General features: G+C 32.1%; 2 protein-coding genes across 2 annotated transcripts; one reads left to right on the plus strand and one right to left on the minus strand.

Annotated features, from left to right (window-relative positions):
- Positions 1-1,071: 1,071 nt before the first annotated feature.
- On the plus strand, positions 1,072-2,631 carry LOC109146675 (F-box/FBD/LRR-repeat protein At1g13570-like). The gene is made up of 3 exons (XM_019294326.1): positions 1,072-1,902; positions 2,001-2,171; positions 2,319-2,631. Exons 1-3 carry the CDS (start codon positions 1,072-1,074, stop codon positions 2,607-2,609), a joined length of 1,293 nt encoding a protein of 430 aa, XP_019149871.1. The 3' UTR covers positions 2,610-2,631.
- Positions 2,632-7,929: 5,298 nt separating this feature from the next.
- LOC109146769 lies at positions 7,930-8,717 on the minus strand. The gene is made up of 3 exons (XM_019294417.1): positions 8,682-8,717; positions 8,414-8,578; positions 7,930-8,303 (listed from the first exon to the last, which is right to left on the minus strand). The coding sequence occupies exons 2-3, from the start codon at positions 8,468-8,470 to the stop codon at positions 7,959-7,961; spliced, it is 402 nt and encodes a 133-aa protein (XP_019149962.1). The 5' UTR covers positions 8,471-8,578; positions 8,682-8,717; the 3' UTR covers positions 7,930-7,958.
- Between the last annotated feature and the right edge of the window lie 4,323 nt (positions 8,718-13,040).

Genomic DNA, 13,040 nt, shown 5'->3' on the forward strand with positions numbered 1-13,040 from the left:
CGCTAGGACGGGAATGAGGAATATTTTCAATTCCCCGCGGGGGACGGGGACGGGATGGGGATGGGAACGTGGTCGCAGCGACAGGGACGGGGACGGGGAGTATACTCCCCGCCCGCCTCGCCCCGTTGCCATCCCAGAATATGTACTTAAAAATGGAAAATGGTTACCAAATTCTAAGAATAAGTAACCATTATAATTGTGAGAATAATGGAAACAAATTCTGCGTAATAAATGAGAAAATTCTTTTAAAATTTTGCGTAATTTTATAAGAAAATAATAATTTATTAATTATTATTTACAACAATCTATACTATTAATAAAATACAAATTATCCTCTTTAAATTTCCACCCAAACTAATAAAAAATATTAATTAATTCGTAAAAAAAATAATAAAGCTTAATTGGTAACAAAATTTTATATGGAAATTAACTAATATCTAATGAATTGTTACCCCAAATTAAAGTCAATATGTACTTAAAATGAAAAATAGTTAACAAATTTTGTGAATAATTAAACCATTATAATTGTGAGAATAATTAAAACAAATTCTGCGTAATAAATGGAAAAATTCCTTGAAAATATTGTACTACCATCATCATTCAACTCAGGGTGAAAAGAATTATACTGCCATCATCATTCACATGCGGAGCTAGGTATATGATTCAAAACCATCAAGATGAAATGGAATATGCAGGCACATCGGTTATCCTCATATGTTCATAACATTCACATGCAACCCGAAGTGGACTGAGATTGAGTGGTATGTTGCACAACGTGGGCTTAAAACAGAGGATAGACTCAATATTGTTTGTCGTGCGTTTAAGATGAAACTTGATGCTATGATCAAAGATATGATGAAACTTCATGCTTTCTATAACATAAAGCTCAAAATGACTTCAGTGGGTTAGCATTAAATTTTGCATCTTGCATCTTTCAAAATTAGTATCTTTCTGTCTACTTGCAATTTATAATTACTAATTTATTATTTTTCGATTTCACCCATCTTAAGGTTATGTTTCAATTTTAATTTATTTATTCTTTAATTTGCATATATTAAAGTTATCTGGATTATGGGGAGAAAATGTCAGCGGAGGCTGCAACGGAGGCTACAGCGGAGGGATAGAATCAGTGAACTCCCTGTAGATATAGTTGACAAGATTTTGGGGTTCTTACCGATTAAACAAGCTGCTAGAATGGCTGTTTTGTCTACCTTTTGGAGAGATATGTGGTTCAAACTTACACAGCTCAACTTTGACTCTATGTTTCTTTCCCACATTACCATAAAATATTCCCATGCTCTCATCGATATCAGGACCCAAACCACACAAGAGCAACAAAAGAAAAACAATGATATTTGGATGTCTGCGACTATGTATGTAATCAACAAAGTGCTCAACCAGCACAATGGTCTTATCCGCAAATTTGTCATTGACTTTCACGATGCCTATTATAGTAGGAAATTGCTTAGGTCCCGATCGTTTGACTTGGACCAGTGGTTCCTTTTTGTCACACGAAAAGGTGTTGAAGAAATCGATCTTATTACTCTTATGAATGAATATAGATACAGGATGCCAAATTGCATATTTTCTTGCCCAACACTAAGGGGATTGCATCTTAATGGAGTCTCTGTTGACTCAATAAATGCCCACTGGACATTACCAAATGTCATTTCACTTTGTTTTGAGAATGTTGATTTTGATGGTGTTGATCTTCTAGTTCCAGTTGATTTTCCTATGCTCGAGAATCTCTCATATATAAATTGTGATAACCTGTCCAATTTGAACATTATTGCTCAAAAACTCGAAAGTTTAACAATCAATGAGTGCCATGCTTTCCAACTCTCTATTAACTCAGACTTGAGGTCTATCCGTACTCTTGATTTGGATAATTATGCTCTCAAGGTATCTTAGCCAGACTTTTTTAGTTTGGATTATTATTTATTTAAAGTATTTGTGAGGACTTAGGAACTGATCTAACTTGATTCTATTTGGTTCTAAAGGAATTTGTTAAACGATGTAATAGAAGGGGAGTACAACCACAACCACTTGCACTAAATGTGGAATGCTTGAGAGTATCAGAGCACACGTTTTTAAGGGATGACATTTCTTCTGCATTCATTCATTTGCTTCGAATGTGCCCAAAATTATGCCAACTTGATATAAGTTTATTGGTAATTTCCGTGCATTAATTCTTTAGTTGGTTTTAGTGGTTTCCACCACCACCATCATCATCATCATCTTCATTATTATTATTATTATTATTATTGCATTCCTTAATACAATTTTGTTGTGTAAATGTTTTTTTTTCTTCTATGAAGTTAATTGATGTTTTGGGAACACTTTCCGAGGAATTTAATACTGTAGCTCAAGGACTTGAAAAGCTTCACAATTTGAATCTGATAGATTTTTTGGCGCACGAGGAGGATATTGTTTTCATCAAGGGGCTACTTGCTTTCTTTCCTGCACTTGAGAAGGTTGTTATTACACGTTCAGAAGTGTGCGATTACGATGAGGACTCTGACGATTATGAGGACTTTGAAAATTACGAAGAGGAGCTTTTGCATTTTCCTTGTGCCTCCACAAAAGCTAAAATATTTATTATTGGCTAAGGATATTATTGTACTGATATTGAATTGAGTTTTCTTGCAAGTTATACTAATATATACTCATATAGCTGGATAAGATTAATCCAATTAAATTTTGGTTATTGTCATTACATTTAATTGCAATACTTGAAATGACAAGCTAAGTTGTCTCACTTGGGGTACGTAGGAAACGATTTTCATCAATGAATATATAATATTCAAAAATTATTATTATTATTATTATTATTATTATTATTATTATTATTATTATTATTATTATTAAATAGCTATAGTAATTATAATTATAATTATTGCTCTTCATTAAATTGACATATTAGCCCTAGAGATATGTATATTGAATAGTATAATATGTTTATTTTATACATCTATAGATTTTTAATTATTTTCTATAGCCTTTTTTTTTTTCTCCTCCTTTGTGACTAGTATCATCGGGCAGTCTTCATCTTCCGTGTCTTCCCCCATTGTGTCATCGTCTGAGGCTATGTCTTTGTCAGAATCCACATCTTCCGTCATTGGAATGTTTGCATCCCGTGGCGTTCGTTCGAAGGTAGCCGGTGTTGATGCACCGGATTGAGGAGTCAGAAACCCAGCATCGTTGTCCATTGGTGTTTCAAGCACAATGTCTGCTATCGGAGATGGCTGTTTCGCCGGAGGTGGCAAATCGCCATGCTTCGTCTTCTTAGTGCTGCGTTCCAAATTGTCCGAGTTGATCTCTCCGCCGAGTACAGCGGTTCCATGACCGCTTGGATCGGTGTTGTGCAGAACTTTCTTGAAGCTTTCTTATTCCGAGTTGATACAGAATAAAACTGTTAGAATGTGGCTCAAATTGCATGAAGACCACCACTCACCATGCATCATTTCCTCCACGCACGTAGCAATGCATTCTCCATTACATGCGCTAATCCTATGCATTTATCTCATTTTCTTAGGCTATAAATAGCTTTTGCTTTCATTTGTAATAATGCATCAATTTGAATTCATTTTCTACTTCTTTCTTTCTCACGTAGATAACATGTATATATATCTTTGCTTTTGTACTGTACTCTATATTTAGAGTTAATGTATATATTTTATATATTTTCCCACTTTATTAATTCTTTTCTCATTCTATATACTTTCCCTAGTATTTAACTTCTATAATTCTCAATTTTCGATTCTTCGCTTCCGCATTATTCCGCTATATTCCTAACAAAAACTATAACCATTACCAATTTTCAATGATTTTTATTAATACTTATTATTTATACAGTTAATTCCACCGGAGGTCCCTTCTCTTTGGTGTCAATTCCAAATTTCGTCCCAGACTATTATTTTTGTCATTTAACATCCCTAGACTAATATTTTTTTTGGATACTTTTAGTCCTTCTCATCACTTTTTCTATTTTTAGTAAGGGCATTTTTGTCTCTTCATATTTTTCTTTTATTATTTTTCATATTTCAACCGGTTTAATTGGGTTATAACTTTATGTAACATCTGTTTTTTTAGTAATAATATTTTTCAACTGGTTTTAGTAAAGTCTTAAACCAATTAAACCGGTTGAAACCAAAAAAATAACAAAAACCACTATCGGTGTTATTGTAAAAAAAAATGCATTTATTTATTGCAGATTCACCATCTTTAATGTACTAGCCACTTTGAAAAACCAATGATTTCTATGTTGATATGTTCCATCTTTTCGATTAACTGGCCGAGTTTCACCGTACAATATTGGCTTTTGGTATTGATTTTTGAAATGTTTGGGTGTACTAATCTACTTTAATCATGCTTCATGCTTTCTATAGCATAAAGCTCATAATGGCTTCAGTGGGTTAGGATAAGTCCCTTTAATTTTACATCTTTCAAAATTAGTATCTTCCTTGCATACAACTGAGGCTTGCAATTTATAATTACCAATTTACTATTGTCGATTTCACCCGTCCTAAGGTTTTGTTTCAATTTTAATTTATTTGTTCATTAATTTGTATATATTAAAGTTATATGGATTATGGGAAGAAAGCGTATGCGGCTATGTATGTAATCAACAAAGTCCTCAACCAGCACAATGGTCTTATCCGCAAATTTGTCATTGATTTTCACGATGCCTATTATAGTAGGAATACGCTTAGGCCTCGGTCATTTTACTTAGACGAGTGGTTATTTTTGGTGACACGAAAAGGTGCTGAAGAAATTTACCTTAGTCTTACGGATGAAGATGAATACAGGCTTCCAAATTGCATATTCTCTTGCCTAACATTAAGGAGATTGCATCTTAATAATGGAATCTCTGTTGAATCAATAAATGGCCATTGCACATTACCAAATTTCACATCACTTTGTTTTGATTATGTTGACTTTGAAGGTGTTGATCTTCGGTTCCGGTTGATTTTCCAATGCTGAAGAATCTCTCATTTATGAGATGTGATAACATGTCCAATGTGAACATTACTGCTCAAAAACTCGATAGTTTAACAATCAACGATTGTCATATTTTCCAACTCCCTATTAGCTTGGATTTGAGTTCTGTTTGTACTCTTGATTTGGATAATTATTCTCTCACGGTATGTCAATATCTTAGCCAGCCTCTATTTTGTTTAATTGTATTTGTTAGGAACTAATCTAACTTCATTTCTATTTGGTTTCAAAGGATTTTGTTAAAGGATGTACTAGAACCCCAACTGCAACCACAACCACTTGTACTAGAAGGGGACATGTTGGAAGTATCAGAAAGCACTTATTTGACTAGTGACGTTTCTTCAGAATTCATTCATTTGCTTCGAATATGCCCAAAATTATGTTAACTTGATTTAAATTTATCGGTAATTTTCTTGATTCTAGTTGTTTTAATTATTATTGTTATTACTGTTTTTGTTTTTGTTATTATTATTTTGCATTCCTTTATGCAATTTTGTTGTGTAAATGTTTTAACTTTTTTTTTTTTTGCTTTTATGAAGATTTTTGATGTTTTTCCAAACAGCAACGAATTGCGTACTGTAGCTCAAAGTCTTAAAATGCTACAGTATTTGAAGCTGATTGAATTTGTAGCATTTGAGGATTGTATTGTTTTCATCAAGCAGCTACTTGCTTGGTTTCCAGCACTTGAGGAGGTTGTCATCACTCGGTCACCAATGTGCTACAATGATGAGGACTTTGAAAAATACATGGAGGAGCTTATACATTTTTCTTATGCCTCTACAAAAGTGAAAATAGTTATTATTGGCTAAGAATCTTATTGTACTTGTGTTCAATTGATTTTGTGTCTTGATTCCATACCTTCTATATACATTTAAGTGATGTATACTTGTTAATTTGAGTATCTTTGCAGTTTCTGATATTCTCACATAGCAGGTTAAGATTTATTTATTTATTTTAAAAAGAGGTTAAGGTTAAATTTTGATTATGGTTTAATTGCAATACTTGGAATGACAAGCTAAGTTGTAACATGTTAGAAGGTTGTTAGCAAATGACTCTCAGCTACTCATTTTGAAATTCAAATGAGTGACTGAATCCTGCTATTAGCCTGTATGTATAGGCTCCTATGTACAACTTGTTTTCCATCGGTTTTCAGGAGTAAAACATTTCAGTTTACACAGTCAATCTACATAACATTTAGGATATGTAAAAAAAAAAGATTTTCATTTAAACATTTGGGGTATGTAAGAATTTTTTTTACTAATGAATATAAAATATTCAAAAAATTATTATTATTATTATTATTATTATTATTATTATTAATTATTAATTGTTATAGAAATTATAATTATAATGATTGCTCTTTATTATATTGAAATGAGTTGTATTTCGATTACTAATATTGTTTATCACGAAGTATTTAATGATTTGTAATTTTAATTCAATTTTTATTAAGTTTTGTCATGCCTTACTTTGTCTATTACATTGGGATACATTTATTTCTAAGGGCAGGAGTGCTGTCTCTTTGGAATTGAAAATTAAAGTGGGAAGAGCCTTAGAATTGAAAACACCAGATTTCACTTTTACATGGAGCTGTGTTGAATCTGTGACAATGACCTCTACTGCAAATTTGGAGCAGCACATATGTTGTTTACATAAATAAATATTAAATAAATAAAACAGAATGTGAGAATTAAATTTCTAGATAGAAGTATAGGCAAATTTAAGTTAAAATGAATCAACACACATTCTATTTACAAAAAAAAAAAAAAAGATATGTAATAATGAGAATTAATATAAGAATGCTGATTGAAAACAATTTAATTGAAAAAAAAATTAAAAATAGTAATAATTGTAAATGAAAAAGTTTCGATATAAATGTAAATATATTATCGATTGTGAGTGTGGGTGTCTGTCTGTCTGTCGTCTTTTTATACTATTACATACAAAATGATGTAACGGTATTTTTATGCTTTTTATATTTGTTGTGTATGTTCTTTTTATAGTAGACAGATAACAAATTATAATCAATATTTTTGTTTTAAAATTTTGAATGAGCAATCTCAAAGGTCTCAAAATTTTGATTTGTAATGAGTCACGCAATAGTTGTAATTCAACCACCAATGTAATTTACAAAGAGGTCTTTAATAATTTGTAATTTAGAATAATTTTTCATTTTATATCACTAACGTTTATTACTCACTCGAACAATGTTAGTATGTCAACTACTAACGTTGTTTACCGTAAAGTGTTTAATAATGTGCAATATGTTGTTATTTACATAATATAGAATGACAATTACTTTTTGTTAAACATTAAATTGTTATTCTTTTTTTTTTTTTGTTCGTCAAATACCTTTAACGTAATGGATGGGTGTCTAATAAATAAATTTATTTTGGTTAATTGAAATGCTATAAACAAATCTTCAATACTTAACCGTGCATCGCACGGGACAATACTAGTAAAATATCAAAAAGAGAACAATAAATTCATTTTTCTCAAACTTGAAGGAGAATAATTCTCTTATAACCAAACAAAGTAAAATATGATTTTACTCCATAAGCACTATATGAAATGCCATCATCATTCTCATTTGCTGACTTACCCAATAAAGATCCAAAAGAAGGATAAGTGGGTGAGAAGCCTAGCTAAGCCATCCAGACCAGTTGGGACTTGGGGCTCCTGCAGTCAAAGTATACAAACATATAATCAAATTAAAACATCATTGCATTGAAATCATAAGAAACACTTGGCTAAGCACCCACATCACCTGAAGTTTACAATTAACTTAACCAAAAAAACAGGGTCATTCTTGGACTCTACTGCTTGAGGGAGGATTCAAAATGCCCTACGAAATAATACTTACTGAACAGTAGCTTAGGATACACTACTACAGAATTCACATACAACATCGGCTCTTTATATTGATTACATTTCTATATATTGCATCCTAACCCATGGAGCTACCAATCCGCGGCCATACTAAATGCGTAAAGATCAGGGTGACCAATCAGGGTATGTGGCAACCAGGCCTTCTTGAAGACGAATTGTGCTTTTGGAGATGCATGCGGGAAGCACAACAACTCCCTTGAGATATCAGATTCCATAGTACAACCCTTCTGAATAAATACTTTCTCAAGTTGAGGGGATTTTGAGAGCAGTGCTTTCAAAAATAGCATTTCGAGTGTGGATCCACTATGACATTCAAACTTGATTGTGTTAAGCTTCTCCAAGACCTGAATATTAAAGCAACCATCTGGATCCTCCAAAACTCTTAGTCTTGAAGCTTTGTCATCCCTCCAACTTGACTACAACTCAAGAAGAAATGAAAAACACGCACAACTCTGAGGAAATTTGAAAAAGAACAAAAAAATACAGAAGATTCATATATGCATGATTGCCAAATATATACTCAAACCTTTTCTGCATTAATCCCCAGTTCACATAGGTTGGGACATTTTTGAATCAATTGCATAGCAACAGTGAGCTGCTTCCCACAACCAAAACTTAAGTCATACAGCTTCAATACTTGCAGATTTACTGCAGTTGGGAATGTCGGAACGTCTGCTGCAACAGGTTTACGCTTCAAAAACATAATAAACAACTAAATCAGTCTATAAATAATGGATGTGGGTATTACATACATATCCTTTTGCATTAAGATACTATGAAGTCCAGATTCTCACCGACAACAACAGGCCAGACAAACAAAGTGTCTTTATTTTTTTATCATACAAACTCTCAAGTTCTTCAATTTTCTTGACAGTTAATTAAAATTATGTATTATTTCATAATTCTTGTTTATTATTTTATTTACATGACTTAATAATTCTGATTTCAGAATAATATATTCAAGAATTCGTTTTTGATTAATTATTTATTGATAATGTTTCTAAATAAATTTTTATTTTTTCTTAGGATTTTATGTCTTCTATAAAATATCCATCTGGGTCTGAGAAACGTAAAAAAAAAAAAAAAAAAAAGGATTGAGCAACTAACTCAATCTCAAAAGAGAGCTCTTGAAAAAAATTATTACAAAAAAAAAACTCAAATAGATGAGCAAAAAGATGATGTCATGAAAAATTGTTAGATGCTAATCTTCATATAGAAGATCAAGATGATTGTGAGATTGGAAAAAATTTAAATGATAGTGTACACAATGATGATCGGTATCACTATGACAATGAAAATAATAAGAATGTTGATAGTTGTTTAGATAATGTTGATCACAGTTTTATTTACTATGAAAAAATGGGCCCAAATTAAGATATTGCACATGAACGGCCCTGATTATTATATACATCTAAAATATAAAAGATATAAAAAAATACAAGATACGGAGTAAAAGATATTAGAAGATTTCACTTTTTTTTTTTTGTTTTACTCACACCCTTTCACATTTTTGGTCGTTTAACTATCTGATGCAAATTAATTATTTCGCTTCAATAATGGCTAAGACATTTTGGAACTCTAAAGCATACATACATCTTCTTAGGCCTGTGCATCGAACGGATTGGATATGTATTCCGTCCATCCGATCGGATTTCGGATTGCATTTTAACAATCCAATTCGTTATTTGTTGTACTTAAAAACATATCTGATATGATAAATCGGATGTCGGATTTTACGGATCGGATTTCGGATTTCGGATTTCAAAAAGTAATTAATAATTGAATAACTGAAGCAAAATATTCCTTAAGAATAAAACAAGCAACAACTTAATAATTTTCAGAGCTAAAGAACAGAAACATCAAACATATAATAATTTAATTTTACAACAAAAATTGCAAAAGTAAACAAAAGTACAAAATTAATCTAAGTTTAAGTGTTTAACTTCCAAAAAAAAAAAAAAAGTTAATCACTTAAACTTCAGGGTTCAGCAATCATTCCAATCAACATCTTAGTTCTTTACAGCAAATCTGCTGACAGCAATAACCATTTCTACACTTCTTCCTGTTAATATCAAAACTTAAAACAATATTAGGCAACATATTAACAATTAAGTAAACAGCTAACTAAGTAACAATATTATGCTGTAGGGGCATTAGGCTAATAGCCTTATAGGCTCATATTGCAATTTTCCATTTCAAGTAATGATAGGGGCAAGTTGCTCAAATGTGTTATAATAGCACATGAGCAACATAGCAATACCTACCATTTGTTCAGACAAAGGTGGAAGCATCATCATAGCCAGTCAAATAAATAATAATGCATTAAAGGAATACAAAGGTGGAAGCATCAATCATCAGACTATCAGAGGATTAGAGATTTAGAGGAATACCAGAAATCCAGAATGGAAGAAATAGGTTATCAGTACTCAGTAGACAGTAGTGCTCAACTCAAGTACTCAACTGATCTAAGTGCGACAACATTTCCATAATAGAATTATAGAAATTTGCCAAGCCTCTTATTAGACAGTTAGACTCTTAGAGTTTCATCTTGTGAAGGCCAACAACAAACAACAATACAACACCATAACAGATAAAGATAAGTAATTAGTTAAACACATTACAGGAATGGATGGCAGCATTGATGGTAGAGTAGATGCAGCTCCAGTGGGCAACTCTGCAAAATAGATAAGGATAAGTAATTAGTTAAAACTTACAAGTTACAAAAGTAAAAAAGAAATGGGAATGATAAAGGTATACTATAATGACAAATTTTCATTTTTTTGATAATAATAATAATAATAATAATAATAATAATAATAATAATAATAATAATAATAATAGTAATAGTTTAGGTCTTATTCTACCTAGGCCCAAATTATAATTTAGTTGGTTAAGTTTTGATTTGGGCTTAGTCTATTCTTGGGCTCAATAATAATTGTATATCTTAAGCTTGAGAAGTCCATTAGGGAGGAAGGAGATTATTTTAGAATCTTAGTAGAGAAGAAAGAGGGGAGAAGAGGACACTTTCAGCTTTTGGCGTAGGAAGAGGAAGGAGGTAGGAGGTTTTGCTTTTGTGCTCAAAAATAAATAAATAAAAAAGGGGACAAGGTAAATAATTTAGTTTTGTTGTTAAAAGAAAAGATTATACACTTTAGCTTCCTGGTTCATTTTTGCTGTAATTCGAAGCTCAAGAATGGGATTTCTAGTGAAGAATTGAAATTGCCAAGGGTTGTTTAAAGTGGGTGTTTTGGGATAGCTTCAGTATGGTTATGTGCTATTTTATTATTTCATTTCCCTTGCAAACCTATGATTTATTACCCATGTTGCGACTGATTTTTCTCCCAAATGAACTACATCTTATTTGTTAAATTTTGACAGTACTTGTTTCAAGAAGAGTAATAGAGGTCTTAGGCTCATTTATTTATATTTTTGGATTGTTGCTTGGTGTGGAGAAAACATGGTTGTTTATAAATTTACAAGAAGAATTTGTAAATATTTGGAATGCTAGTAAGTTATAATGGTGTATATATTTGATAGGTGACCGTGAAGGTTAGTGCATAAAGGAATTTCTATGCTTAAAGCTTACTAAGGTAAGGGAACTTTGCACTTACTTACTCATTGTAACTTATATGTCATAGCTTAAGTGATTGTAAAATATTGAAGCTATTCTTGAATATTATGGGTATGCTTTGTATGATAAAGAATTAGTACATATCTCGTGAAAATTTGGGAATTTGATGCGTTTTAATGTTGATCATGCTATATATAGATTTTCAAAGGTATTAATCATATTGGTGGTCTAACCACCCTTGTCTTGACTTGAAATGTTCCCTTGATTCCCAACTGGTGGTCTCGCCACCCTTGATTTGGAACATTCCCTTGATTTTAATCGGTAGCTTTGCTACCCTTGACTAGGGTAATTTTATTAATTGATCTTGGCTCATCCTATGAGTATAATATAGTTATCAAAGTAAAATGGTGAGTTAGGTATGTAATATCTTTATTTATTTATTTCTATGATATTTGAGCACCGATCTATGATTCATGACTTGAAGGGAAAACTCTGGAGTTATTGATACTCTTATGTGATAAAATTGTATAAGAATACTAACACTTTTATTATACTTTTTATTAAACGTCTTATGTTACCTTATTTATTTGTGGTCATCTTTATTCTTTATACTTGATTTGGTAGAGAAATATTATATGATGTACCGTGCTTTGAGCTCACTTGTGTGTTCATGTTTTCAGATTAGAGTGTTGATCGAGGTTAAGACAAGGGAGGTCACATTTTGGGGTTAAAGACCATGGGGTATTAATATAGTGTTTTGTGATAGAGGAGGATTACTTCTAGTCTTTTTGTGGAGATCAAAGTCTATAGTAGGACCTTGGATTTCAAGTTGTAATTTTGGACCATGTCTAGAAGCTTAAATGTGTATATTATATTTCCAATTAAGCTATCTTTGGGAGAAGGAACTTTAAGACCAAGAGGTTGTTTATGTTATCTTGTGATTGATATTTTGTTTAGCAGGCTTCGTATTATAACGATTTTTTTGTCATGATAATACGGCCAGGTTACGCTCATTTTTGGGGCGTGACAGAGTTGGTATCAGAGCCAGGTTTGGAATTGATTGTTTATCCAAGCATAGGTTAACTCCTTAAAAGAAAAAAAATCTAGGCTTGTAAACAAATGTATGTTCTAATATGGAATGTGTGGGTCAGTTGTAAATCTTAGGTATTTGATGTTGTGAATGGTTGTTAGTATTGTTTTTGTTATATTTCATTGTTTGTATGTCTTTCAGCAAATTAGTCAATTCATGGATAGAGGTCGTGGAGGAACCTCGGGCGGCGGAAGAGGAAGGCATGCAAGGCAATCGAGAGGTGGTCGAATTGCTAGGCTAGTTCAAGGGATTCGAGATGTACCGGTTGATGAAGTCCCATCTTCGGGTATTCCTCAACTTCAAGTTACCTCTCAAGCTGCGCCTCAAACAACTACACAAGTTGACATTGCGGGCACCTTTCAAGTGTTAGCTAACCTTTTGCAGCAACAAGCAACTAATAATCAAGCGTCCTATTTTGAAAGGTTTAGACGTGTAAACCCACCGACTTTCGATGGTGGTCCAAATCCCTTGGCAGCAATTAAATGGATCAAA

The sequence above is a fragment of the Ipomoea nil genome, unplaced genomic scaffold (genome assembly GCF_001879475.1).
Source record: "Ipomoea nil cultivar Tokyo-kokei standard unplaced genomic scaffold, Asagao_1.1 scaffold1936, whole genome shotgun sequence".
Lineage (NCBI taxonomy): Eukaryota > Viridiplantae > Streptophyta > Magnoliopsida > Solanales > Convolvulaceae > Ipomoea > Ipomoea nil.